At 40.3% G+C, this 26045-nt stretch overlaps 1 protein-coding gene across 2 annotated transcripts in view; it reads right to left on the minus strand.

Moving 5' to 3' along the window:
* Positions 1 to 3734: 3734 nt before the first annotated feature.
* Positions 3735 to 26045, minus strand: part of FGF12 (fibroblast growth factor 12) — a 364984-nt gene continuing 342673 nt past the window's right edge. For both annotated transcript variants that reach the window (XM_008151606.3, XM_008151605.3), the window contains exon 5: positions 3735 to 4199. In XM_008151606.3, coding sequence (XP_008149828.1) covers positions 4081 to 4199 — 119 coding nt within the window. In that variant the 3' untranslated portion in view covers positions 3735 to 4080. The remainder of the gene's footprint in view (positions 4200 to 26045) is intronic.

The raw sequence follows: 26045 nt of genomic DNA on the forward strand, positions 1-26045 counted from the left end.
AGCATCGTTTTCCTGCCCTCAAATGTAAATTTCAATTTGCTATGACTTATCATGGAATCTGTTTCAGGAAGTATAGGTTTATAATATAACTTTTTAGAAATAAAAAAATAATTGCCTCTGCATCAAAAAGGGGATTCAGATCATGAAGTTCTGAAGGAGCATGTGCTTTGACTATTGTTTCCACCTGTTTCTTCTTTTATTATAAAGTGGCAATTTATACTATCATTAGAAATATACATTTATATATAAAGTTTTACATTCAAATCTCTTTATTTTTGATCACCTATAACTAAATACCACAAATCAAATAAAAATTCTATATAATAAGTCCTTATTTCAGAAGCATATGTATATATACACATATATATTTGTAGAACAATCCACTGTTTTAAATGTGATTCTGATTTTTAAAAAACGCTATTTACAATCTCAGCTTTTTATGATATTACAATGAGCGGGGAATTTTTTTATGCTTGAATGTGTTTCACCTTGTGCAGATGAAATGAAGCAACTTCATGGAAACCTTTCTCAGAGCAAGGCCTGGTACATTAAGCCATAAAAGTGCAATATTAGATTCGTTATTTCTGGATCTGTGATTTAAAAAAAAAAATTACTATTTATGTAGTCATGCTTCTTCACCAAGAAATCAGTGGTCCTAAGTTAGGACCTTCAAACTTTTCAATACACGTTAAGCCATTCTTGATCCTTTGACCTTGTCTTAATACTCTCATCTCTTGCTAGAGGCACCACAACATCACCCATCTATATATAATACCTATATACAGCATTGTCATTGTCTCAACACAGTTCTTCTGAAAAGCTATCTGGGTTATAAGGAGGTCCATAAAGCTATCACAATGTGCATCAATTGGCAACTCTTTATTGGGCCAGGTCTTTGTGGCTAAAAATGTGCTATAAAATTCATATGTAAAATTCAAACCCAAACTATTACAGTGATCAAGAATAGGTTTGCTTGCTGTCCTCCAGTTTCCAGAGACACAAAAGTCTCTGAATTAGCAAATGGAACTAAAGCACCATTTTGTTTCAAGACCTCAAACTTCTAGCTCAACAAGCAAGTTGGGTATATTGACCACAAAACTCTTTTGTGAGTCTCCAAAGTTTTGTCCTCATTTTTAAGCCCAGTGATTTTGAAACATGCTGTAATAAGGACTCTTGGGCTAAACATGTCTTAACATATAGGTACAGAGCCAATTACAAAGCTTTGCTAGAAGTCATATTTCTCCTGAGATTTAATTTTTAAAAAAGCTTACTTCACTTATAGGAGAAAAATTGAGGGATGAATTGAGACCCAGAAATTGGGATAATGAATATATCAAAGTAAAGATTTTTTTTTACTTGAATAAACCTGAAAATAAACTATTTAAACTGGCTCATATTTTTGGAAAAAAAACAGATAATTATTTTACATTTGCTAATTAAAAAAAAACAAAAAACCTAAACTGTGAATACTGATGTTTTCTATGACGGGTTGTGGGTGCTCACAAAGAAAGCAGTAGTTAAGCAAAAGCTCACCTGTGTTCTAAACCACAGTCAGGTTCATGTGATAATGTAATATGTTTCTGACTTATTCTCTGAACTTAACTGTAACTAAAACAAAGCTAGCATCCAAAACATTTTACTGTGATGAACATTTGCTTAAAAGATATAGAGGAAAAAATATATAGATGCTGGGGAGTTAGAACTCTGCTTCTTAAGTGCTGCCAGGAAGGAAACAAATGACTCTAGATACCAAACAAGCAGCCACTGAAAACAGAGGGAAGAATTCTATTGGAGATTCATACCTCTATCATATTTTTCATAATATTTAACTGGATTAAATGTATTCTGTCATGAAATCATCTGAGTAATTGATAACACTTTGTGAAAATGGTGTTACTGATGATTTTGTGGTGAGTGTATACATGCATGTGGCCATATCCCCACAAGTCATTTCATGCTAAATGAGCCTGTGACCCATTTTGTAGAAGCCTCTTTTTTATGTCTTTAAAGAAAATAAGGCTTTGTGCTTGGGATTGGTTTGGTCCTGAAAGTGACAGGTGCATTTATTATCAAGTTGAATCAAGAGTGACAAAGAAAAATACAATCAGGTTTTGTTTGGGTTTTTTTGTTTTGTTTTGTTTTGTTTTGTGTTTGTGTGTGTGTGTGTGTTTTTAACAAGGGCATTCCTTTCCAACATTCCCTTTTTTTCTTTAATTTCAAAGTCTTTATTTGTTACTTTCCAAATATTTTGGTTAAATGAATATTTCTTGCAAATTTGTGCTCAAAATCCTTGCCTAGACACTTAACTTTCGTTCTTTGCAATTGATTAGGCAAATTCTTCCTTTTTGTTTTCTGCTAATCTCCTGATAACATTAATAGAATACTTGGTGAAGTACAGGAACCACTATTGGAGAATAATGATTGTGTAGAGTGAGAGAAACTGTAGTGACCTTGAAAGAATACAGCAACCAATGGCAAGGTCATTGAAGTAAGGACCTAGAACGTCTTCAAAGAGTATACATTTTAGGGAGTAATATTTGGAGCAATACATGCCGGACAGTAGAATTATAGGAGAAGTAACATGCTAAGTCTTCAATAATATCCATAAATCAGCATACATTTTTTAACATTCTGTTTTGTTTTATTTTGATTTGGATGTCTCTACACCATTCCTGATTTGTAGGACTAAGTATATCTAGTTTATCCAAGGCAATTGAATAATGTTAATTTCTTCCCTAATATTTTCTAATACTTTAGTTTTCCTAACTATGCATTTGCCTTACACTGAGGTTTTTTTTTTTTACTACTTTAAGCTGCTCATACAAGCCTGTCTGTTGAAACCATAGTTGTCAATTCCATATTGTTTCTCTAAAACCCTGAAAAATTCAGTCTATTACAAGTACCCAAGGAAACACACTTATTGTCACCTAGACTTATAAACAAGGATATGTATCCATCTGCTTCATAAAATAGTAAGTTTGGAATTTCACAGCCATGTCTCCCAACATCATGGCAGAGTTTGGAAAATGCTGTATACATAAAACTCTGGTAAGTTACAAAGGCAGATATAATTTGCTTTGACCAATTTTCTAGGATGTATTTTCTTATGTAGAACTCCTCTTTCTTCTTTCCTGCTGCAATAGATGATAAAAATTCTCTCTAAGACAACTAGACATGCACCTATACTCTCAAAGTTGTCCACAAAGTCAAAAATCAGACCAAACAGTAAGAGCATGTAAATTGTACATCACTGCCCAGGCATGATAATAACAAATAATTCCAAAAATTTACTTCAGTCTTAGAAAAAAAAAATCTAAATTACAAAAAAAAAATGAGATTCTAGGTTAATATCTTTGATAAAAATATGGCATTTTCTTAAGAGAATCTGAAACTCTTTTTATTAAGGAATTCAATTTGTTAATACCATTAGATTGGACATAAGACTATCCTTTGTCTAAAACAATCTTAAATAATAACTTCAAAAATAAATTTTTAAATTTTTCTTGATGTTAAGTGATTCCTCATTATATATCTTCAAGACATTAAAAATCTATAAGTAAATGTTCAATATCATGGTTTAAAAACATCCTGAAAACAGGACGTAATAATGTGTTAATTTCAGATACCCAAAGAAAATACAAAATCAAAACAAAGCACTCATCATAGCATTACCCAGAGCTTAAGCTATTTAGGATATTACATCAATTTGTAAGTTCAATTCTACAAAGCCCTTTTCTTTAAGGTAATAACTTTATTTCATCTTTATTACAGTTATGTCTTCATTACAATTAGCCCTCTAGTAATAAATGCACAAATTACTTTAATGTTTGTGGAGTCTTGATTTATTTTCCTCTCGCTTATATGTGTGCTAATCTTTGTGCATATGCATTTTCTACCACACTGCAACAGGAAAGCTTTGGTTCAATTTTCCTGTCCTACACAAAGGAAGATTTTGGGAGCCACTAGGTCCTGCGTTGACATTTTATTTTTCTCTCCTTGGGTGGGTTTATTGGAAGAAAATGGGTAAAGGAGAGGGGGAAAGGGAAGGGATGAGAAAGGGACAAAGAGAAGAGTTCTCAGCTATGTTGAATCTTGATTCACAACTTTGCCTCCATTCATGGTTGGTGTTCCAGAACTTTTCCTCGAACGCCCTTGTTTTTCTCCAATTTCATGTAGCGATGGCTCTCTGTACATACACACTGGAAAGCAAAATGGCAGTAATTGTTATAATTGTAAGCATCAATTTAACCTCTATAAACATCTCAAATTATAGTTTATTATTCACAGTTCTCATCACGAGCTCTTCTTCCCACTGTATAAACAAGTTTTAACTGGGTAATATATTTAATGGATACACGTGATCCTCTTCCAGTTCTATCAGTACAACCTCTTAAGTCTTCTTGAACCGCAGATATATGAGTGGTTCCCGTTCCCTTATAGATAAGGCTTCAGTCCTTACTTCAGTCCCTACTAAACTACACTACAGGATTTTCATCTAGAGTTAGAGAAGACATTAAGGGTATAACATTTAAAGAATAGAAAACTCAATTTTGTTACTTAGCCCTCAGTCTGCAATTTAGTTTGGGTAGGAAAAAAAATCCTTATATATAAGCTTCTAATCTTACCCCACTGTAAAAATAGGACACTGTTGTGGTAAATTGAAATAGTTATTGTCCTTTTTCAGAGTATCCTACATAAGAAATGATAATGGGAGAGATGTCAGAAAAAAAAGAAAAAGAAAAAAAATCCCCCCAATTTTCCCAAGTACTCCAGAATTCCTTCACCAAAGATAATGAACACTATCCATGTCTTCTTAGCTATTCAGCAATAGGAAAAGTGATTATGCAACCATGTGATTTCAGTTCACATCTATATAAACTGTTCATTTTCTCCTCCATTGTTCTGACTGGCTCTGAAGCTCATTCATCTGTAAATTATCATGGCCGTTGCTAGATTATTGCACAGAAAGAACAGTGTTTTATGTCATACTTATTCTCATAAAATATGATCAGCATATTGAACACATTTAATAGGATTCATTATATTGTTGTGAGATAGATATGTGACTGTAGAAGAACATATGAAATATTTCACTTAAATATCTGGACTTATTTTCATCCTTGACTTAGAAACAAACAGCTAAGTACCTCCACTTATTGAACCATCACTACAATGCCTAGCTAATCTGAATGGTATTTCTAATCAAATAACTTCTTCCCTTGGGCTTTGTCTTGGTATTTGAGAGAGTATGGCTGTGATTGAATAGATGTTGTGTGTGGATAAGAGGACCAATTTGGGAGCCACACTGCCTGGGGCCACATAATTACTCAGCCACTTTCCATATCTGTAAATTTAGGCACATTTTCCTTCTGAAAAATAGCATTTTTATTGTTGTTACTTGTGTTGTTGATAACAGCCATTCTAACAGGTGTGAGGTGGAAGGGCAGTGGATACAACTGGTGTATTTCATTGTAGTTTTGATTTGTGTTTCCCTAATAGCTATCCATGTATCTGTTGGCTGTTTGTATTTCTTTTTGGGAGAGGTGTCTGTTTAGGTCCTCTGCCCATTTTTTAATTGTACTGTTTGTTTGATATTGAGTTTTATGAGTTCTTTATACATTTTGGATACTAAGCCTTTTTTGGATTTGTTGTTTACACCTATCATCTCCCATTCAGTCAGCTGCCTTTTTGTTTCTTTTGCACTATCTATAACAGTGGTCGGCAAACCATGGCTCGTGAGCCACATGTGGCTCTTTGGCCCCTTGAGTGTGGCTCTTTCACAAAATACCACATACAGCGCACACATACAGTGTGATTGAAACTTCATGGCCCATGTGCAGAACTCGGTTTTCAGCCTGGGCGAGTCTATTTTGAAGAAGTGGCATTAGAACACTCAAGGGGCCAAAGAGCCACATGTGGCTTGCGAGCCGCGGTTTGCTGACCACTGATCTATAATAATAAAAGCCTAAGTGACCATTGCAACCAAATGGATGACCGAACAGGCTGTGTGGGGCAACTATGCCAGCAGGAGGATTAGTGAGGGACAACCAAATGACTGAGCAGTAGGCTGCATGGGGCAACCAGGCTGGCAGGGGGGTCAGTGAGGGGCAACCAAACAACCGAGCAGCAGGCTAAGTGGGGCAACCAGGCCTGCAGGGGGGCAGTTGGCGGTGACCAGGCCAGCAGGGGTGACAGTGAGGGCCAACCAAACGACTGAGCAGCAGGCTGCGTGGGGCGACCAGGCCGGCAGGGGGGGTTAGTGAGGGGTGACCAAATGACCAAACAGCAGGCTGCGTGGGGCAACCAGGCCTGCAGGAGGGGCAGTTGGGTGCGACCAGGCCGGCGGGAGGGGGGGGCAGTTGGGGGCGACCAGGCCAGCAGGGGGGCACTAAGGGGAGACCAGGCTGTGGGGGCAGTTAGGGGTGACCAGGCTGGTGGGGAGGGCAGTTGGGGGTGATCAGGCAGGCAGGCAGGTGAACATTTAGGAGTCAGTGGTCCTGGATTGTGAGAGGAATATCCTACTGCCGGTTCAGGCCTGATCCCCAGGAGGGGTCTGGATTGGAGAGGGTACAGGCTGGACTGAAGGGACACCCCCAACGTGCATGAATTTCATGCACCGGACCTCTAGTTTATTTATATAAAAGGCTAAGTGACCTCCGACCATCTGACCAGTAACTATGACACGTAATGACCACCAGGGGGCAGATGCTCCAACTGGTAGCTATGACACACACTGACCACCAGGGGGGCAGACACTCAATTCAGGAGCTGCCGAGCTGTGGTGACTTGGCAGTGGTGGTTCTTGGGTGATGCACCCAGAACCAGAGAGGAGGGAGCCCGATTCCAGGGTGCATAACTCGAGAACCACCCTCTTGCAATCCGGGACCCCTCAGGGTATGTCGGAGAGTCAGTTTCATCCTATTCTCACAGGCCAGGCCGAGGGACCCCACCTGCCAGAAGGACCCCCACTCACTTTGCAGATGCCCTTTGAGCCGTGGTGTGGCTGGCCGAGGAGGGACTGTGGGAGGTTGGCTCCAGGAAGTGTCCTGCCATCTCGCCCAGTCCTGCTCCACTGGCCACCTTCTAATTAATTTCCTTTCAATATGCACCAGGGCACTGGTGTCTGTATATTGCTTTAGGAAATATGGTCATTTTAACTATGTTGATTCTTCCAATCCATCAACATGGATTATCTTTCCATTTCTTTGTGTCTTCTTCAATTTCTTTCAGAAATGTATTGTTTTCAGTGTGTAGGTCCTTCACATCCTGTATTAAGTTTATTCCTAGGTATTTTATTATTTTTGTTGCACCTGCAAATGGAATTTTTTTCATTTATTTTTCTAAAATGTCATTGTTAGTATATAGGAACGCAATAAGTTTTTGTATATTGATTTTATACCCTGCAACATTACTGTATTTGTTTATTAAGATAAAAGAACACTATCAAGTGTGGCTTATTCAGGGTATAAGGATATATAAAACATGTAAATATGTAAGTTGATCAATGTGGTACACCACATTAACAAAATAAAGGATAAAAATCATATGATCATACATATGTATTTTTAAATGAGATTTTAAAGTATTTCAATTATTGCACTGAGTGGGTCCTCAAATATCCTTAAAGGACTAACTGTCTTTGGCCTAACCTAAGTAGCAAAGTGTACAGAGAAAACTAACTCAGAATGAATTGATCCTGTAATTTTAAGATGGTGCCAGTGGTAATTAAATTTTTTGTCTTTCTTTTACAAAAGAAAGATTCTTATGGAAGATTCTACTGGAATCTTAAAGTTTCTTACCTGTATTTCTCTTATGAATAGTGTCAAAATCTCTAAAATTAAAGCATATATTTATATGTGCTAAATATAGCCATTTATTTATAACTGGTTAGTGCATAGAGGAACTTGGAAGAAGTAATGAAGTGATTTAGTTGGAAAGTTGCTCATATGATGCCATGAAGCAGTTTTTCAGTACTCTTTCACCTAATTGGCTGTAAAAACACATATATCCCCAGGCTTGTTCTATAAAGTACATTTTAAATCCAAAATATAAACCAAAATCACTATGATGTAATCAATAACCACAATGATAATTTCTTAAGAACAACTTTAATCCCTTTAATATATCTATTATTTAAAGGTTTTTAAAGCCATTTTAAATTGATTAACCCATTTGATAATTATAATAAGCCTGTGAAAAATTTTTATTCCTGATTTTGTAAAAAATTAAGCAACTTCCCTAAATTCAGATGGTGAGTAGTGGCAAAGACAATGAGAATATAGGGTTTCAAATGCATAATTGAGAGATTTTAATAAAAGCCATTCATCAAATAAATGTACAAATGACTGTTTTATATCAGACAATGTTATTATACCCATATATCAATCAATATTCAACTTGGTGTTACCTCTACTATTACTCATGTCATCCAAAAATGCTAATAAAAACAAATGCAGGATGGCTATTGTAAAAACTAAAAACAAAACAAAAAAAAACAACAGAAAATATGTGAAGAAACTGGAACCTTTGTACATTGCTGGTAGGAATATAAAATGCTTAGCCATTATGGGAAACAATATGGTGATTATTCAAAAAATTAAACATAGAATTACCATGTGATTCAAAAATTCTACTTCTGGATATGTACCAAAAACACATGAAAAGTAGAAACATGCATAGATATTTGCATACCCATGTTCACAGCAGCATTACTTACAATAGCCAAAAAACGAGATCAGACAAAGCATTCATCAATGGAAGAATGAATAAACAAAATGTGATGTATACATACAGTGAAAAACTGTACAGCCTTAAAGGCAATTCTGACACAAGCATGGATGAACCTTGAGGACATTACACTAAGTGAAATAACCTAGACACAAAATGACAAATAATTTATAATTATATTTAAGTGAGATACCTACAGTATTTAAATTCATAGAAACAGAAAGTAGGATGATGTGGCCAGGGGCTGGAAGAAGGGAGAATGAGAAGTTAATATTTAATGGGTACAGAGTTTCAGTTGGGAAATACGAAAAAGTTTTAGAGATGAATGATAGCAATAGCTGTACAGCAATGTAAATGTACTTAATGGCACTGAAATGTACACTTAAAATGGTAAATTTTGTGTTGTATACGTTTTATACAACACAATTAATAATCCTATATAATAAATATGTAATATGCAAAGAGACCATTACTCCAACACACAAGATGGCCACCCCCATGTGCTCAAAGATGGCCACCCCCAGGTGGATACAAATGGCCACTACAAGATGGCTGGCAGGGTAGGGCAGTTAGGGGTGACCAGGCCTGCAGGGGAGGGCAGTTGGCAGAGACCAGGCCTGTAAGGGAGGGCAGTTGGGGGCAACCAGGGCAGCAGGGGAGGGCAGTTGGGGGCAACCAGGCCTGCAGGGGAGGGCAGTTAGGGACAATCGGGCTGGCAGGAGAGCAGTTAGGCATTGATCAGGCTGGCAGGGGAGTGATTAGGAGGTGATCAGGCTGGCAGGCAGAAGTGGTTAGGGGCAATCAGGCAGGCAGGCAGGCGAGCAGTTGGGAGCCAGCAGTCCTGGATTGTGAGAGGGATGTCCCAGATTGGAGAGGGAGCAGGCTGGGCTGAGGGACATCCCTCCCCCCCCCCCTTGCACAAATTTCATGCACCGGGCCTCTAGTTACATATAATTTAAAAAATCACCCACAGTTTAAAAATAATGCTCTGAGTGTAAACTATAAAAAAATAAGTGATTATTAAAGCTAGGGATGTGCTATTTGCCTGGGAAAAGCCGACAATTCCCCAATAGTAAAAAATATTAGTCTTAAGACTGTACTATGAAAGAGAGTTGAGATATAATTGAAGGAGTATAGTGTTGGGGAGAAGATAGCAGAAGCTGATGAGAAAATCCTAAGAGTGCGCTGCCTAATACAGCAGCCACTAAAAATATGGTTAATCCGAATTCAAATGTGCTATAAATATAAACACTATATTTGAAAGACCACACACATGCAAAAATATCTCAATAATAATGGCTTATCTATATAATAAAAGCCTAAGCAACCGTTATGGCAGAATAACCAGAATGACCAGTTGCTATGATGCACACTGACCACCCAGGGGCAGACACTTAATGCAGGAGCTGCCCTCGGGTGGTCAGTGTGCTCCTACAGGGGAAGCATCGCTCAGCCAGAAGCTGGGCTCACAGCCGGTGAGCACAGCAGCGGTGGTGGGAGCCTCTCTCGCCTCTGCGGCAGCACTAAGGTGCAGCGAGATGAGTGGTAAGGAGCAGCAAGGAGGGCGGTAAGGAGCAAGGGCTCCTGGACTGTGAGAGAGATGTCCAACTGCCAGCTTAGGCATGATCCCCCCAGGCCTAAGCCAGCAGGTAGACATCTCTTGAGGGGTCCCAGATTGTGAGAGGGCACAGGCCGGCCTGAAGGCCCCTCCTCCAATGCACAAATTTTGTGTACTGGGTCTCTAGTACTGATTATAAATTGAAATGATCATATTTTAGATATACTGGGTTGAATTTGTTATTAAAATTTATTTTAGTTATTTTGTTTTTTAAGTGTGATTACTAGAATATTTTAAATTATGTATATAGCTCATAATATTTCTTAAACAGTGCTATCTTAGAAGAATTTGCTGTTCTCTGGAAGAGAAGTGCTTTGATGAGAACTAAAGCTATAAATCACTATATGATAGGGAGGTTGGTTGAGAAAACTTCCTGACCTTATTGGACCTGACCTGCATATGAAACATGCACAGATATGACTTTGAAGACTTTGAAGAAGCAGAGTGTTGTGAATGGTAAGTGCCAAGATAGAGCCATTTAGGTAGGGGGAACTAAAGTGAAGGCAGGAGGCTATAAAGAATTTTGCATTATGCAGGTCCTACTCGTGAACATTGGAACCATTCGGCTAACCATGAAACTGCATTATGGATTTTACTTCCTTCTTACCATGGCAACCAGATCATCTATATTCTTCACTTTGAAAAGAGCCAATCCTTTCACCAGCCAGCATCATCCATATACATCAAGGGCCTAAATGGGAACAGCACTTAAGTTTTTCCATCCCTCGTTTACATATTGGACCTAACCAATTCCTGTTAACCTAGCCACATCCTTCATTTGTATGGAGGCCCTAAATGACAGCTGCAATTGTGGTTTTTGCTTTTAGAAACCCTGGCTTTCTTTGTTCTCTCTAGAGCACAATTTACCTGAATCTGTGCCTCCGGATTGCAATCCCTTCAAATAAATACTTCTTATTCTTTGTTACAGCCTAAACCTTTATTTTGGTAAAAGGCATCTTAGATGTCTTTGATAGGATGAACTAGTTCACAAAACATTTCCTGATCCTTTTAACTCAGCTTAACTAATCTTACAGCACTTTAATTCTATTACTGACATTTCATTTTTTATCTTCTCAAATTTAAATTACTTTTTGCTAACTAATATCCAAAGATCAATTTGTTCAAGCATTCATTTGTTCATTTTTTCTATGAACAGGTGAATATTTACTTTGTACCAGGCAATCTGCCTGATTCTGTGTCATCTGCAAGAAATGACCTCTTGACTCCTGGCCTCAAGGAGCTCAAAGCTGAGAGAGAGCGCACAAAACACCGGGTAGGAAGGGCCATAGCAGAGAATTAAATGGAAAGGAGTAAATAAAAAAGCTATCTGATTTAGCCTAAAAAATTCAGAGGATTTAGAGATGGATGATCTAATAAATAAGGATGAAGAGATGAAAAACATTGACTGGCTGAAGAATGGGATAAAATAGAGAAATGGTGAGGGGTAGGATTGACAGGGCTAATTTGTGTCAGACATCCTGAATTCCTGGCTAGGCCATTAAAACTGTGATTATGATATATACCAGCCTCAATTTGATAGTGAATGCAAAGTTAATAATATGTCCATCAAGTATATGAGTGTATAGGGGGAAATCTATTTAGTCAATCTCTTTATCGAGAAAAATCTCTAACTATGTTTGCATGACATGAATACAGCCAGTCAGATTAGCCAAGAAGAATCTGTCAAACTGAATCTTAAGGCATGGATTCCATAGGGAAAGGTTGGGAGCATTTGAAAATTTCATGAGTTGTTCTGATGCCCTGTGAACACAACCTTATGTTTTAGGAACAAATCTGGCTGAGGTACCATTACGTATGAGAAAAGCTGTTTATCTAATATAGATAATATTTAATATACTCCAAGTACTATAGTTTTGACTGCAATTGAAAATGGGGTTCACTCAGTCAAGCTAATTGACATGTTGAGAAGAGCTATCCTTTTGTTTTGTAGAGAGCTTATTTTAAGCACTTAAGAAAACTAAACAACAAATGATGAATCAAGAGTTACCAATCCCACATGTGAAAATAACATACTTTACTGTACAGTAAACACTAAACACAATTTTAAACAGCTACCAGTAAGAATTTGAAGCTCTGGAATTAATTTGCAATCATGTAATACTAATCATTTGGGGGAAACCTTTAAGAAGCATGTCTAGGAAACTGTCTAGGTTCTGATTATCACTAGTTCTATAAGTCTACCCCTCTGAAATCGTGCTCAAAGCATTCCTATCCCATGCAAGATTAAGTTTTTCTCTTCCTAATAATCAGGACCTTATTAGTAATTGCAAAGAACCCCAGTAGTTCATAGTACAGTGATATTTAAAGAGAAGGCTTTCCTATCACTTTCTGTTATAACAAACTATTATTTCATAAGGAATATATATCTATATCTATATCTATCTATCTATCTCTGTCTCTGTCTCTGTCTCTCTCTGTCTCTCTCTCTCTCTGTCTCTCTCTCTCTCTCTCTCTCTCTCTCTCTATATATATATATATATATATATATATATATATATGGCTTTAGGAATCTCTAGTTTTTTTTTAATCCTTTGTTCTTGATTATGTTCTGATTCCATCTGCTTTATGCATTCTGATCCACTACAGCTGTGAGAACGAAGTCTGATATTCTAGTTTCATTTGATGAGGAATATTTTCCAGACTTGAAATTAAGTGAAAAAACAAGCAAACTAAATAATCCAACTCCATATCTTTCTTGTCTTCCCCGCTCCCAATCCTGTTAACAGAAACTCAGATTTAGTGCCACCAGCCACTTAACAGCTGGAAACAATTCCTCTGGATTTGGGCAACTTGGGATGTTACTGTCTAATGCTGTATTGTTCAGAACCTTGCAGGCTATTCGTTGATACAGATTTTATTTTCAGTGGGCATGATTTAACGCTAGCACTGGGTATGGAATTACTTTCTAAATGGGTTTCTCTCTGATTTCATTTTACACTATTCTCCAACAAATTTGGAGATTATTCACTGTCCTGATGATGCAATACCTGAATGATTAACGTTACCACTCTTTCATCTGGCCTTTCTGGGTTGTCTTTGATCACGTTTCTTGCCCCCTTTCCTCTTTAATGTAGAAAAAATACTTTGTTTTTTACCTGACAGTATATTTTTTAGATAAATATCACTGTTCCTCTAGCATATGTGGTATCATAATAGTTTTAGATAAGAGGTAAAGGAGATAATGTCCTGAAAAGGGAAGTATTTCTATTTGGTTTTTAGTACCTTTCCTTCAAATAAGTTTTTTTCCTATTTTTTTTTTCTATTCTGATATATGTTTCAATTTCTTCCTCTTCTTTTCCATCCTCTTACTCCTCTCCCCTACATCTCCCCACTCTTCCTCTTCTCCTAGATATTTCCTTTTATTCCTCTTTTGACTTTTCTTGATCTATAGTACATTGAAGCCAAAGGATTCACCTCAGATTTCGGAGTAAAAATGGGGTAGAGAGATTTGGTGAGAGAGTATTCTTGCTCATTTGTAGACACAAGGCAAGTGTAGGTTTCTAACAACAGTCCACATCATGTATTACTTTAACACATAGCAGAAACCCCAGTTCAACCTGTTAATATGAGCAGAACACATCTGTATGGTGGACACCAGTTACCTTGTGAGTTGACAATGAAGGTTATCATTTTCACAACCGCCTGAGATACACGGGCTGTATGTCTGTAGCAAGCCCTGCAGTCCTGGTATCACAAATAAAATGCTACACTTGGCCCTAACAAGACCATAAACTATGAATTTTGTAACAATATATGCTATTTGCTTTATTTTTTAAATGCAAGACTATATCATTAGAAAAGAAAAAATCCCAAATATATATTGGGCTTTGAAGTCTTGTTAACAACAAAATCCATCCTATCTTTGTAAGATTAGGTATGGGTGTTTCCAAGGCAAGCTATCCATTTAATATTTTTCTTTTTATATTCTTTCACTGGTTCCTCTGTTGCAGACGCAGTTTATCAGAATATGCAGGCATTCCTTGCTATTATAATAGTTCATATTCCCTGTTTGCAACTTTTAACATTCAACAATCAATTTTATTTCAGTTATCAAAAATGTCTCCTGGAAAACTTAAACTAAAATAATGCCTTTCTTAAAAGTTTAAAAAAAAGTTAAATTCAGTAGTTGCTGTTATTTATTAATCAGGCAACTTAATAAACCAGGGACCTGGTACCTGCTGCCCTCATAATCATAGCTAATGTTAATTGAGCACTTACTATATATCTGCACTTTATATACACTGAGGTTATTTTAAATTACCTTAAAAGGTAGAGAAATTATTGGTCCCTTTGGCAATTGAGGAATCTGAAGAACAAAATGGTAGTTTGTTCTTAGTAGTGTGCTGACACAGGGTGGAATCAGCACTCAAATTAATGTGCAATTAATTTAAGGGTTCCTGTTCTAAGCTCATAGTCCAATAGTTTAGTATGCCTGGAGAAAAACAGAAAGCTTTTCTGACTGGTCTCATGTTAAAATCTCGACCCTAAATCTCATGGGCCTGGGTTCTAGACACTCTCTGGAATCCTACACATTTCTCTAGCCAATTGCCACTCCCATTATTCCCAAATGACTATCCCATATCTTCTCTTTGCTCTTCAAACTTCCAAAAGCACCTCAAACCCTCCTCCTACTCAGGTAATAGGCCTGCCTTCTTTCTTTTCCTCTTCTCTTTTCTCTCCCTATCTTTCTCCCTTTCCGTCTTTCCTCCCTTTCGATTCCCTCTCTTTCTTCCTTTTAATCAATAAACTACCCTACTTTGTATTACACTTAGAAAAGACAAGAAGAGAAAGTTTTCATATTTCCACCACAAAAATTACTAACATGCGCACATCTGCTCACACATGTGCTGGCTTCCGCGTGCTGCATGCGTGGGCACTGCCCATTCCTATCTGAACCTGGCCCTGCACTTGCCACTTGTGCACTTGATCCCATCCCCTCTACTCAGTGACCCTCTTTCCTATAATAGCAATTTTTATTTCCTATTGGTCTATAAATGTCTTACAATAGCATTAAACAAATCAACAATCCCACTATGTAACCATCATGTTTCTCTCCTCCTTGCTCCCCATTTCTCTACTTCCCTTTCAGAACAGAATTCCTCAAATGTGTCAGTGAATATCACTTTCTTATTTTGTTTACCTCCTGTGGTATCTTTTTTAAAAATATTGTTTTACTGATTTTAGAGAGAGGAAGGGAGAGGGAAAGAGATAGAAACATCAGTGATGAGAGAGAATCATTGATCAGCTGCCTCCTGCATGCCCCCTACTGGGGATCGAGCCCACAATCTGGGCATGTGCCCTGACCAGGTATGGAACCGTGACCTCCTAGTTCATAGATTGATGCTCAACCACTGAGCCACACCAGCTGGGCTCCTGTGATATCTTGGATCCACCTCAGTTTGACTTACTCCCCACTCCCTCCACTGAAAGCACTCATGTCAAGTCGTCAAGTCACTACTGGTCATACATTACCACACAACAGCTAATCCTCATCCAGCAGCACATGGGATGCTGGGCAGAGTTTGATGGAGATAATAGCTTTGGTCATAGTTTTGCCTTTTAGCTACAGTATGGACGTAGAGGGAGGTTATTTAACTTCTCTTAAACTCAGTTCCTCCTGTTTACAATTGGGATGCTAATCTTAACATGAAAAATCCCAGAGTGTTAGTGACTATCAAATGACACTGGTTATGGAAGCATGTCTACAATAACAATGAGCCGTGTAAAATCAAATATAAAGTAATAAACTGTTACTAATGATTACTTTTATATTACTGCTAGTTCCTTGAAAATCACTTAAATTTTGAGAGTTCTGGTAGTTATGGGGGAACTAGGCGTAAGTCATTGAGTGGCAATACTGATCTGTAATGGAGAGTTAGAAAACTTGTGTGTGGGGCAATTGTTGCTGCTGAAAAACTCTGTTTTCCAAATGGAGGCAATAACTCCAGTTTCTAACAAAGCTCATAAACAACATTCTATAAAGAACCCCCATCCTGTATCAGTTTTCATCAAAATATAATAAACTATGACTAATTTTTTTTATTACTACCAATTTAATGACATTTACCTTGGCCCCTGTAATTTTCAAGAAATGGAAAGGATAGATGGCTCTGTTAGTTAATGAACCATTAAAGATATTTAATTGTCTTAATAGCAGATCATGAAAGGGTGTGGGCAATTAACATGAAGTAATTTCACACCTTAATTGAAGTCACATGGAATCCCTCTGGAACTGGAGGAGAATTTTAAGAGCTGGTTTGGAAGCAATGCCTTGCCAAAGGAATCTACCCAGTATGCTGTAAATATCCTCCTATATAATAAAGAGGTAATATGCAAATTGACCATCACTCCAACACACAAGATAGCCGCCCCCATGTGGTCAAAGATGGCCACCCCCATGTGGACACAAAATGGCCACCACCAGATGGCCAGCAAGGGAGGGCAGTTGTGGGTGACCAGGCCAGCAGGGGAGGGCAGTTGGGGGTGACCAGGCCTGCAGAGGAGGGCAGTTGGGGGCAACCAGGCCTGTAGGGGAGGACAGTTGGGGGGGACAAGGCCAGCCAGGGAAGACAGTTGGCAGGGACCAGGACGGCAGGGGAAGGCAGTTAGGGGCAACCAGGCTGGCAAGGGAGGGCAGTTAGGGGTGACCAGGCCGGAAGGGGAGGGCAGTTAGGGGCAACCAGGCCTGCAGGGGAGGGCAGTTAGTAGGGACCAGGCCTGCAGGGGAGGGCAGTTAGGGGTGACCATGCTAGGGAGGGCACTTAGGGGCAATTGGGCCAGCAGGGGAGGGCAGTTAGGGGCAATCGGGCCAGCAGGGGAGAAGTTAGGCATCAATCAGGCTGGCAGGGGAGTGATTAGGGGGTGATCAGGCAGGCAGGCAGAAGAGGTTAGGGGCAATCAGGCAGGCAGGCAGGCGAGCGGTTGGGAGCCAGCAGTCCTGGATTGTGAGAGGGATGTCCCAGATTTGAGAGGGTGCAGACTGGACTGAGGGACACAACCCCCATCCCTGTTCATGTATATTATGCCCCGGGCCTTTAGTCCTATCTAACAAAGAGGTAATATGAAAATTGACCGTCACTCCAACACACAAGATGGCTTTCCCCATGTGGTCAAAGATGGCCTCCCCCATGTGGACACAAGATGGCCACCACAAGGTGGCCAGCAGGGGAGGGCAGTTGGGGGTAACCAGGCTTGTAGGGGAGGGCAGTTGGGGGTGATCAGGCCTGCAGGGGTGGGCAGTTGGGAGGGACCAGGCCTGTAGGTGAGGGTAGTTGGGGGCAATCAGGCCAGCAGGGGAGGACAGTTAGGGGTGACTGGGCCTTCAGGAAAGGGCAGTTGGGGGTGATCATGCCTGCAGGGGAGGGCAGTTAGGGGGAACCGGTCCTGCAGGGGAAGACAGTTGGGAGGGACCAGGCCTGCAGGGGAGACAGTTGGGGGGGTGCAGGCCTCCAGGGGAGGGCAGTTAGGTGTGATCAGGCCACCAGGGGAGGGCAGTTAGGGGCAATCAGGCCATCAGGGGAGCCGTTAGGTGTCGATCAGGCTGGCAGGGGAGTGGTTAGGGGGTGATCAGGCTGGCTGGCAGAAGCAGTTAGGGGCAATCAGGCAGGCAGGCAGGCAGGCAGGCAGGCAGGCAGGCAGGCGAGTGGTTGGGAGCCAGCAGTCCTGGATTGTGAGAAGGATGTCTGACTGCCCGTTTAGGCCTGATCCTACCAGAATCGGGCCTAAACGGGCAGTCAGTCATCCCTCGAGGGGTCCCAGATTGGATAGCATGCAGGCTGGGCTGAGGGACACCTCCCCTCCATGCATGAATTTCATGCACTAGGCCTCTAGTTTATTATAAAGAATTAAGAGACATTGTAAAAGAAAAAAAAAAAAAAGAGCTACATCTTCATTTAGAAAGAGGTCAGAGCAATATTTGTGTAAGAGTGAAGAAGATATAGGAGAAGGATGTGTAGCAGTGAAGTGAGAGGGTTTTATTAAAGACTAAATTCAAAGGCAGGAAATAGCTGCTTTGAAGGAGTTAAATGGTTTGGGGGAAGAAGTTGTCACAGGCTAGCAGAGATCCCAAACTCAAAAAATTGGAGAAAAGGGAGTTGAGTTATCTTTTCTGTAATTAAAACAATCAGGGGCATTGGAGGTACATTTTGCTCCATCTTTCTGTTTTTGTCATTTAGTATGGTTGGGTCCAAAGAAAGGATTTTGGAAAACAAGCCATTTAGTTATTTGTCCAGTTACTTGAAATAAAAGTATCAAAAGAAATTTGCCATTGGTGTCCTTTCTACTGGAGCTTTACCTTAGGATTTTTTATTTATTCTGTTCTGTGGTGTCTTATTACACAATTTTTGAAGGGGTTATTTTTTCCCCTCCAGATTCAATTTCCATTGTTTCTCACCCCTTATTCAATGTCACCCCTCATAGCATTTCTCCAGTACATAACACACTAACAAAATGTCCAATTTCCAAGGGAAAATAAAGAAGACACTTTTCAATGATCTGGCAGATTTTAGAAATCCAACTTTCTTATAATGGTTAATCTTCATATTATTCCTATGAAGGATTTATTTTTTACTCTATCTTCAGAGATTACTGAGGTTGAACAAAGTAAATTATTTTCTCAAAATGACATAGAAAATCACTTGCAAAACTTTTATCAGAACAATTAGGCATCTGTTTATCCAGGATTAATTCTTTTCTATTAGGTTACTCTTTCTTGGTAATTAATTTAGAAGAATAAGTGGCACTACCTCTACTAACTCCATATGATAATTTAACCCAGCATTAACAGGCCCCCATCTCAACAGGAATAGAAATGTAAAAATGTAACCTGTTTAATATATTTAATTCCATGGTGCCAGAGTGTCAATTTACACTACAGTACATTAGGCTAAATCCAATATATCGATCACAATAATCTGAATAAATTTTAATATTTGCTTATGTCCAGATTTGACCCAAATGAGCCTAGAAACAACAAATTTAGTTGAGAACACCAAGTCTCAAACCTGGTTGCCATTAGAATCACTTAAACAGCTTTTTTTTTTTTTAAATATATTTTATTGATTTTTTACAGAGAGGAAGGGAGAGGGATAGAGAGTTAGAAACATCGATCAGCTGCCTCCTGCACACCCCCTACTGGGGATGTGCCCAGGACCAAGGTACATGACCTTGACCAAATCAAACCTGGGACCTTTCAGTCTGCAGGCCAACGCTCTATTCACTGAGCCAACCGGTTTTGGCGACTTAAACAGCTTTTAAACCTGTTTATTCCTAGGTCATAAATAAGTAAATCAGAATATTTTGGGGATTTGTTCTGAGAATCTATGAACACTCCAGATGGCTCTGGAAATCTATTTTTTCCCCCCAGGATTAAGTTCTTGAAGCTTACATCTTTGGAAAGTGCACACATTCTTTTCAGGGGGAAGAAACTAGATTCTGAATACCAAACCACATGCAGGAGCTGAGTAATGAGCTTCAGGGAGTAGGAAGGAGGTGAAAAGGAGGAGATTGTGTCTTGTTCTTTGTCAAAGAGTATCTGGCTGCTGTATTTGAAACTAAAGGAGGAAGTCACCATCAAGACAATTTAAATACAGGGAGTTGCTTATCTGTGGTGTGAACAATGGTCTCAAAGGGCAACATTGGGAATTGTGAAGGCTGCACTGTTGCCTTAAATTCCAAGGGAGGGGACCCATGGAAGTGGAGGTTTATGTGCGAGGCATATAGCAATGGTTTTAAATATTGAGTCCACCCATCTATCTGAATAGATGCCCTTGCAACCCCTCATTAACACCTCCTGTGTTCTAAACACAGCATGGCGGCTGAAGCTGTGCAGAGAAAGGGCTGCTGGATAATTACTGTATTATCAGGGAATCAGTGGAGGACGGAAAGGTGTTCAAGCTGGCAGAGCTTAATTTGGGGAATCCTGACATTCAAAATGATATCACCAGCAAGACAGAAAAAAAGGCAGAGCTATTTGAAATAAAGAAACAAGACAAACCTACCCTGGCTTTTATCCATAAGGGCCGGCTCCCTTCACAAAAAAGGACATTTAGTGTCTATGGGACTGGACTCTACTGGTATCAGTTTTAGGGGTAGGTTTATGGGTTTATAAAAATTCATTACCAAACTGAAAAGAATTGACAACTTTTCTGGTTAAACAGCAATATGTCTAATTTCTTATGAAGCTGTCATTTTCCATTTCTTTTCTAAAAGTGTCTTGTAGTTATATGCTTCAGATGAGGGCTATAGAAAAATATAACAAACTCTATGCTAAGTGTTATGGCTAGAATGTCTTTCATTCTACCCCCCTCCAATAAAAGTCACAAACCACCCATTATGGAAATAGCTCATAAAATTGTACTTTATTCATTCAATAATTCAATAAGGAAAATGTGTTTAGAATCTTTTTATAGGTAAATCCTATGCTGGGTTCCAAGAAGGACTATGGTTTTACAATAAAGTGCTTATAAAGCCTACCACAGAATGCCATTGCCAAAGAACTTTAGAAATCGTCTGGTCCCAATTCTTCTTCTACAGAGTAGGAAATGAAGCCTGTTAAATTCATCAGAAAAAAGTGACATATTCCTAATTCATTCTTGCCTACTTTTAACATGGCATTCCCATAACTATCCTATCTGATCATCTACCAATATGAATTTGTATCATCATATACATGCTCTCAATTTTGTGTGGTTTAGAATTACCTAACTATTCAAGTTGTATCATGGTATAAAATTTCTGCTTTGCTCTCAGCAACTTTTCTGAGTATTTGCATATGCATAGGCTTGCTTCAGACTGAAGGGCAGTACAGTAGAAGGGTTAGGTACATGAGCATTGACACTAGGCTTCCTAGGTGGCAATCCAAGTTTCATATTTATCTAGCCCTGTGATCTTGGATGGGTTAATTACTTTATTAGTTTCCTCATCAATAAAATAAGGATAAATAACATAGGGTCATTGTGAGATTTAATTGGACAATGTATTTAAGTTGCCTCACAAATGGTAAACTGATAAATTGTATTTAGAAGTAGTAAGACTAGTAATAGTAGTAATAATAGTGGTAGCAAGAGTAGTTTTGGGTTCCTAGCAGGGAGAAAAAAAGTTCTCCTAAGAATAAGTCTACATAACTCTGATAAATAATGGTAACCAGTAAGCATCATTTAATGATATAAAAACATAACTTCCATGGATAATTATTGGGTAATTGTTTTTATGTTTTGTGTTATATTAACAATATCAAAGTCTAGATGAGGCATAAGAGTATGGGCCAATTTCATGTGTATCAGGCAAGTTACAATATAAGAGCATGAAGGTCTCCATGAATCTAAAACAACTTTTATTTCTAAGGAGCAAGATTTAAAAAGAAGGTTTGAATTCTGACTCTGCCAGTTACAATCTGCTTGATCTGGGGAAAATTAATGTTTCTGGGCTTCATTTTCCACATTTGTGAAATAGGGAGAGTACTAGAATCTACTTGGTAGAAATGGAATAAAAAATAGAACAGGCAATAATTGAGATATGCATAGTGCAATAACTGTACAAAGTAAGCATTTCTAAAGCTGCTAGGTAGTATTGTTCAAAAGAGTGAATCTTGCTTTCTAAGACAAAAGGCAAAGACATTTCTATGGAATAAAAGGTCTTTGATCTGAAACTAATTAAGTTCTTGTTCTCATATTTGGAAGCGGCTTTCATCATATTCTCTATACTTCATACCTAAGGTTCTTTGCCATAATCTAGAGAGACAAAGAGCCTTGGAAGTAAATCCAAGTACTAGTAAATCTGATTTTAAAATGGACCTTATTTTTTCCCAGAAAAAAAAGGAAAATCATCCTAAAGCATCAGTAAATAAGAAAAATAAAAACATGCCTAGCTGGCATGGCTCAGTGATTGAGCATCGACCTATGATCCAGGAGGTCAGGGTTTGATTCCCAGTCAGGGCATATGCCTGGGTAGCAGGCTTGATCCCAGTGTGGGGCATGCAGGAGGCAGCCAATCAATGATTCTCTCTCATCATTAATGTTTCTGGCTCTCCCTCCCTCTCCCTTCCTCTCTGAAATCAATCTATCTAATAAAGAAGGAATATGCAAATTGACCATCACACCATCACAAATATGGAGGCACCCATAGTAGTGGAGGAGGGGTTTCTGTAACACAAGATGGCTGTGCCCACAGTGGAGGTGGGATTTCCCCATAACACAAGGTGGCTGCACCCACAGTGGAGACCGAGTTTCCATAACAAGCCTTAATGAGCAATCAACAGGGACCTGAGGCTGCGTGGCACTGGGCTGGGGCAGGGGACCTCAGGCTGCACCCCCACCCTTCTGGTGGGGCTTGACAGGGGACCTCAGGTTGTGCCCCTGGCCCTGGCGCCAGGCCGGGGGACCTCAGACCATGACCCCATCCCGGCACCAGGTTGGGGGTCCTCAGGCTGTGCCCCCCCCCACCCCTGCGCCAGGCCAGGGGACCTCAGGCCGCACCCCCCACCCTGGTACCATGCCAGGGGACCTCAGACTGTGCACCCCACCCTGGCACTGGGTCAGGGGACCTGAGGCCACACTCCCCTCCCAGTGGGGCTTGACAGGGGACTTCAGGCCAGCCCCCCACACAGTGGGGATTGACGGGGGATCTGAGGCTGTGCTTCCTGCCTGGCACCGGACCAGGAAACCTGAGGCTGTGCTTCCTGGCTTGACAAGGGTGGGGCCGGCTGGGTCTGGATCTTGCCCAATGGAGTTTGGGCCGGCTGGGTCTGGGTCTCGCACGATTTTGAAGCACTGTGGGTGGGTGGGGACTTGACTCTGGGTCCCATGGCACACCCCAGACTCTGACAGGAGGAAGATTTTCATATACATTTTACTAATTTTCTTTCATCTCTGACACTTCTATTATAGAGAAAGGGCAAATAGCAATATTAAAATATTCCCTCTAATTAATCCCCTTTTAATGTGCATGAATTTTGTGCACCGGGCCACTAGTCTAATCTAATAAAAGGGTAATATGCAAATTAACCATCACACCATCACAAATATGGTGGTACCCATAGAGGCCGGGGCGGGAAGCTGGCAACTTCACCCTGGTGACAAGGCCAGCGTCCCGCGGGCTGGCCGCGGAGGGAGGGCATCTGGGCAGGTCTGGGGCAGACATAACACAGGGCTGGGGGCGTGTTCCTGGTGGCTGCCACAGGGCTCGGAGCACACCCCACCCCAGTGGACACAACACATGGGGGCCTCTGCACGTGAGCTGCAGAAGAAACACCTTTTCTGACCACTCATTGGCTAAGCTCCCTGTATGCCGCCACTCACAGTATTTTTGGTATCTTGGGTAATAAAAATCAAAGAAGGTGATCTAGGGTTTTCCACCACACTCCTGGAGAAAAAAAACTAAGGTTTGCTGCTAGAGGAGCTAAGAAATGTCATATCCTGCCCTAGCCAGTTTGGCTCAGTGGATAGAACCTTGGCCTGCTGACCGCAGGGTCTGGGTTCGATTCTAATCAAGGGCATGTACCTAGGTTTCAGGCTCCTCCCTGGGTGGGGCCCATGTCAGGCCTCATGCAGGAGGCAACCAATTGAAGTGTCCCTCTCGCATTGATGTTTCTCTCTGTCTTTCCCTCTCTCTCCCAAGCTTTCTAAAATCAATGGAAACATATCCTCAGGTGAGGCTAAAAAAAAAAAAAGAAAGAAAGAAATGTCATATCCCATGAAAGACACATCTTGAAAATGCCTAACGAAAGTTGTCATTTTTACGTGGTGAAGGGACTGGAGTCCGTGTTGATGAAAACACCTTGGAGGCTGCGGCCACTGGCAGTGGCAGCAGCAGCAGGATGATGGGGCTGGCGCCTTCCCCTGATCAGCCCAATCACCTCCTACAGAGGGAGGCCAGATTGCGTCAGTAGGACATTCCCTGAGGGCTCCCAGTCTGTGAGAGGGGGCAGGCTGGGCTGAGGGATGCCCCCCAGTGCACAAATTTCATGCACCAGGTCTCTAGTATATATATATATATATAAAAGCCTAAGTGACTGAACAACTGGTCAACCAGTCGCTATGGTGCTCACTGACCACCAGGGGGAAGATGCTCATGCAGGAGCTGAGCCCTGGTGGTCAGTGAGCGCCCATGGTGGGATCGCCACTCAGCTGACCTATGGGCACCAGATGCAGGGCTAATGGCTGGTAAGCATCGCTGCGGCAGCACGAGCCTCTTTCAATAGGGAATGGCTGAGCATGAGCCCATGGCAGGTGCAGCAAGGCTGGGATGAGCAGGAGTGGCAGGCAGGAGCAGCAGGCAGCATTGGACTGCCTGTTTCAGCCCAATTCCTGCAGGCCATGCCGAGGGACCCCACTGGTGCACGAATCTGTGCACTGGGCCTCTAGTAAAAATATATATAATAACAAAAAGAAAGAAAAATTAAAAAAATCAAACAAAAGCTGTCAATGAGAAAGCTAGGAAATTGGAGTTATGAGGTGATGGCAGGCTGAAGCGGAGGCCCCTCATTGTCCCAGTCCCATCTCGCCACTCTTCCCAAATCACTGAACATGTACTTGTTGGGTGGCCATCCAGAAAAAATACTATATTCTAAGTCTTCCTTGCACCTAAGCATGGCCATCTGACTAGGCTGTGGTCAGAGGGATGGAAGTATCATAGCAGCAAATGGGGACCTTTTTGCAGAGAGCATGGCACAGCATCTCCTTCATCTCTCCCTCTTCCCTCTGGCTGGAATGAAGATGCTGGTTTGTTCCATGGGAATCAGTGCAGATCCAGGGCCAGCACAGTGTGTGGCTGTGCTGATTCATGGTTGTACAACCCACTGGTAAGGGGAGGCACTGAAAACTGGGCAGATGCCATCTAGGTCCTGAACAATGGGAAGGACACAGCACTGGCCCTGGACAGATGCCATCTGGCTTTAGTTTGAGAGAAAATAAAACTCTTTATGATTAAACTGCTCTTCATATGGGTTTTGTTTTATATGCAGCAAGCCTAATTCAACATATACAACTAGAAATGTCTACTCATCTCTTTCCACATTTGTACTGAAATGTAGCAAGAAATGTAGAATGAAATGTAGCAAGAAATGTAGAATGAAAGTAGCTCTGGAACTGGGAACATGATCATTGTGTACGTTTCTTTCCCAAATGCATATTGACTCAGAAGGAAACCTGACTAGCCACAGTGCAGTTGTGATGAGGGTGGTAGGTTATGGGTGTTTATTTCTTTTTGGGGGGAGTGGGGGGGTCAGTATGAAATATATTAGCCATAAAAGAAATGAATAAAACACAACGATATTTTCATTTTCCTGAATTCCCAAAAGTTGCTAATGAGCATATAATACTTGCAAAACAACAACAAAAAAAGTCAACTTAAAAGCTGAAGGTGTAAAGATAAAAGCAAAACTTGTCTAGAACATAATTTTTAGAATCAATATGTTTGTCCATGCAAAACATTATCTCTTAGGCATCCTCTGCAAAACCTTACAAGTAGGCACATCCTTGCCTTTACTCATGGGTTTTCTGGAGTTGTTTGTCCCGCCAAATCCCCACCTCTCATCTCAAATGGTCTGACCCAGGCCTAGGACTGAGGTACGTTTAAATATAGTCTTTTCCATGATATCATTCTTTTGGTGGAAGTGATAAGCTTCTTCCCTAAGTCCGTACAGCATTTCCTGCAGTGTGTGACATATCTCGTTTTACATTGT

The sequence above is a fragment of the Eptesicus fuscus genome, chromosome 3 (genome assembly GCF_027574615.1).
Source record: "Eptesicus fuscus isolate TK198812 chromosome 3, DD_ASM_mEF_20220401, whole genome shotgun sequence".
Lineage (NCBI taxonomy): Eukaryota > Metazoa > Chordata > Mammalia > Chiroptera > Vespertilionidae > Eptesicus > Eptesicus fuscus.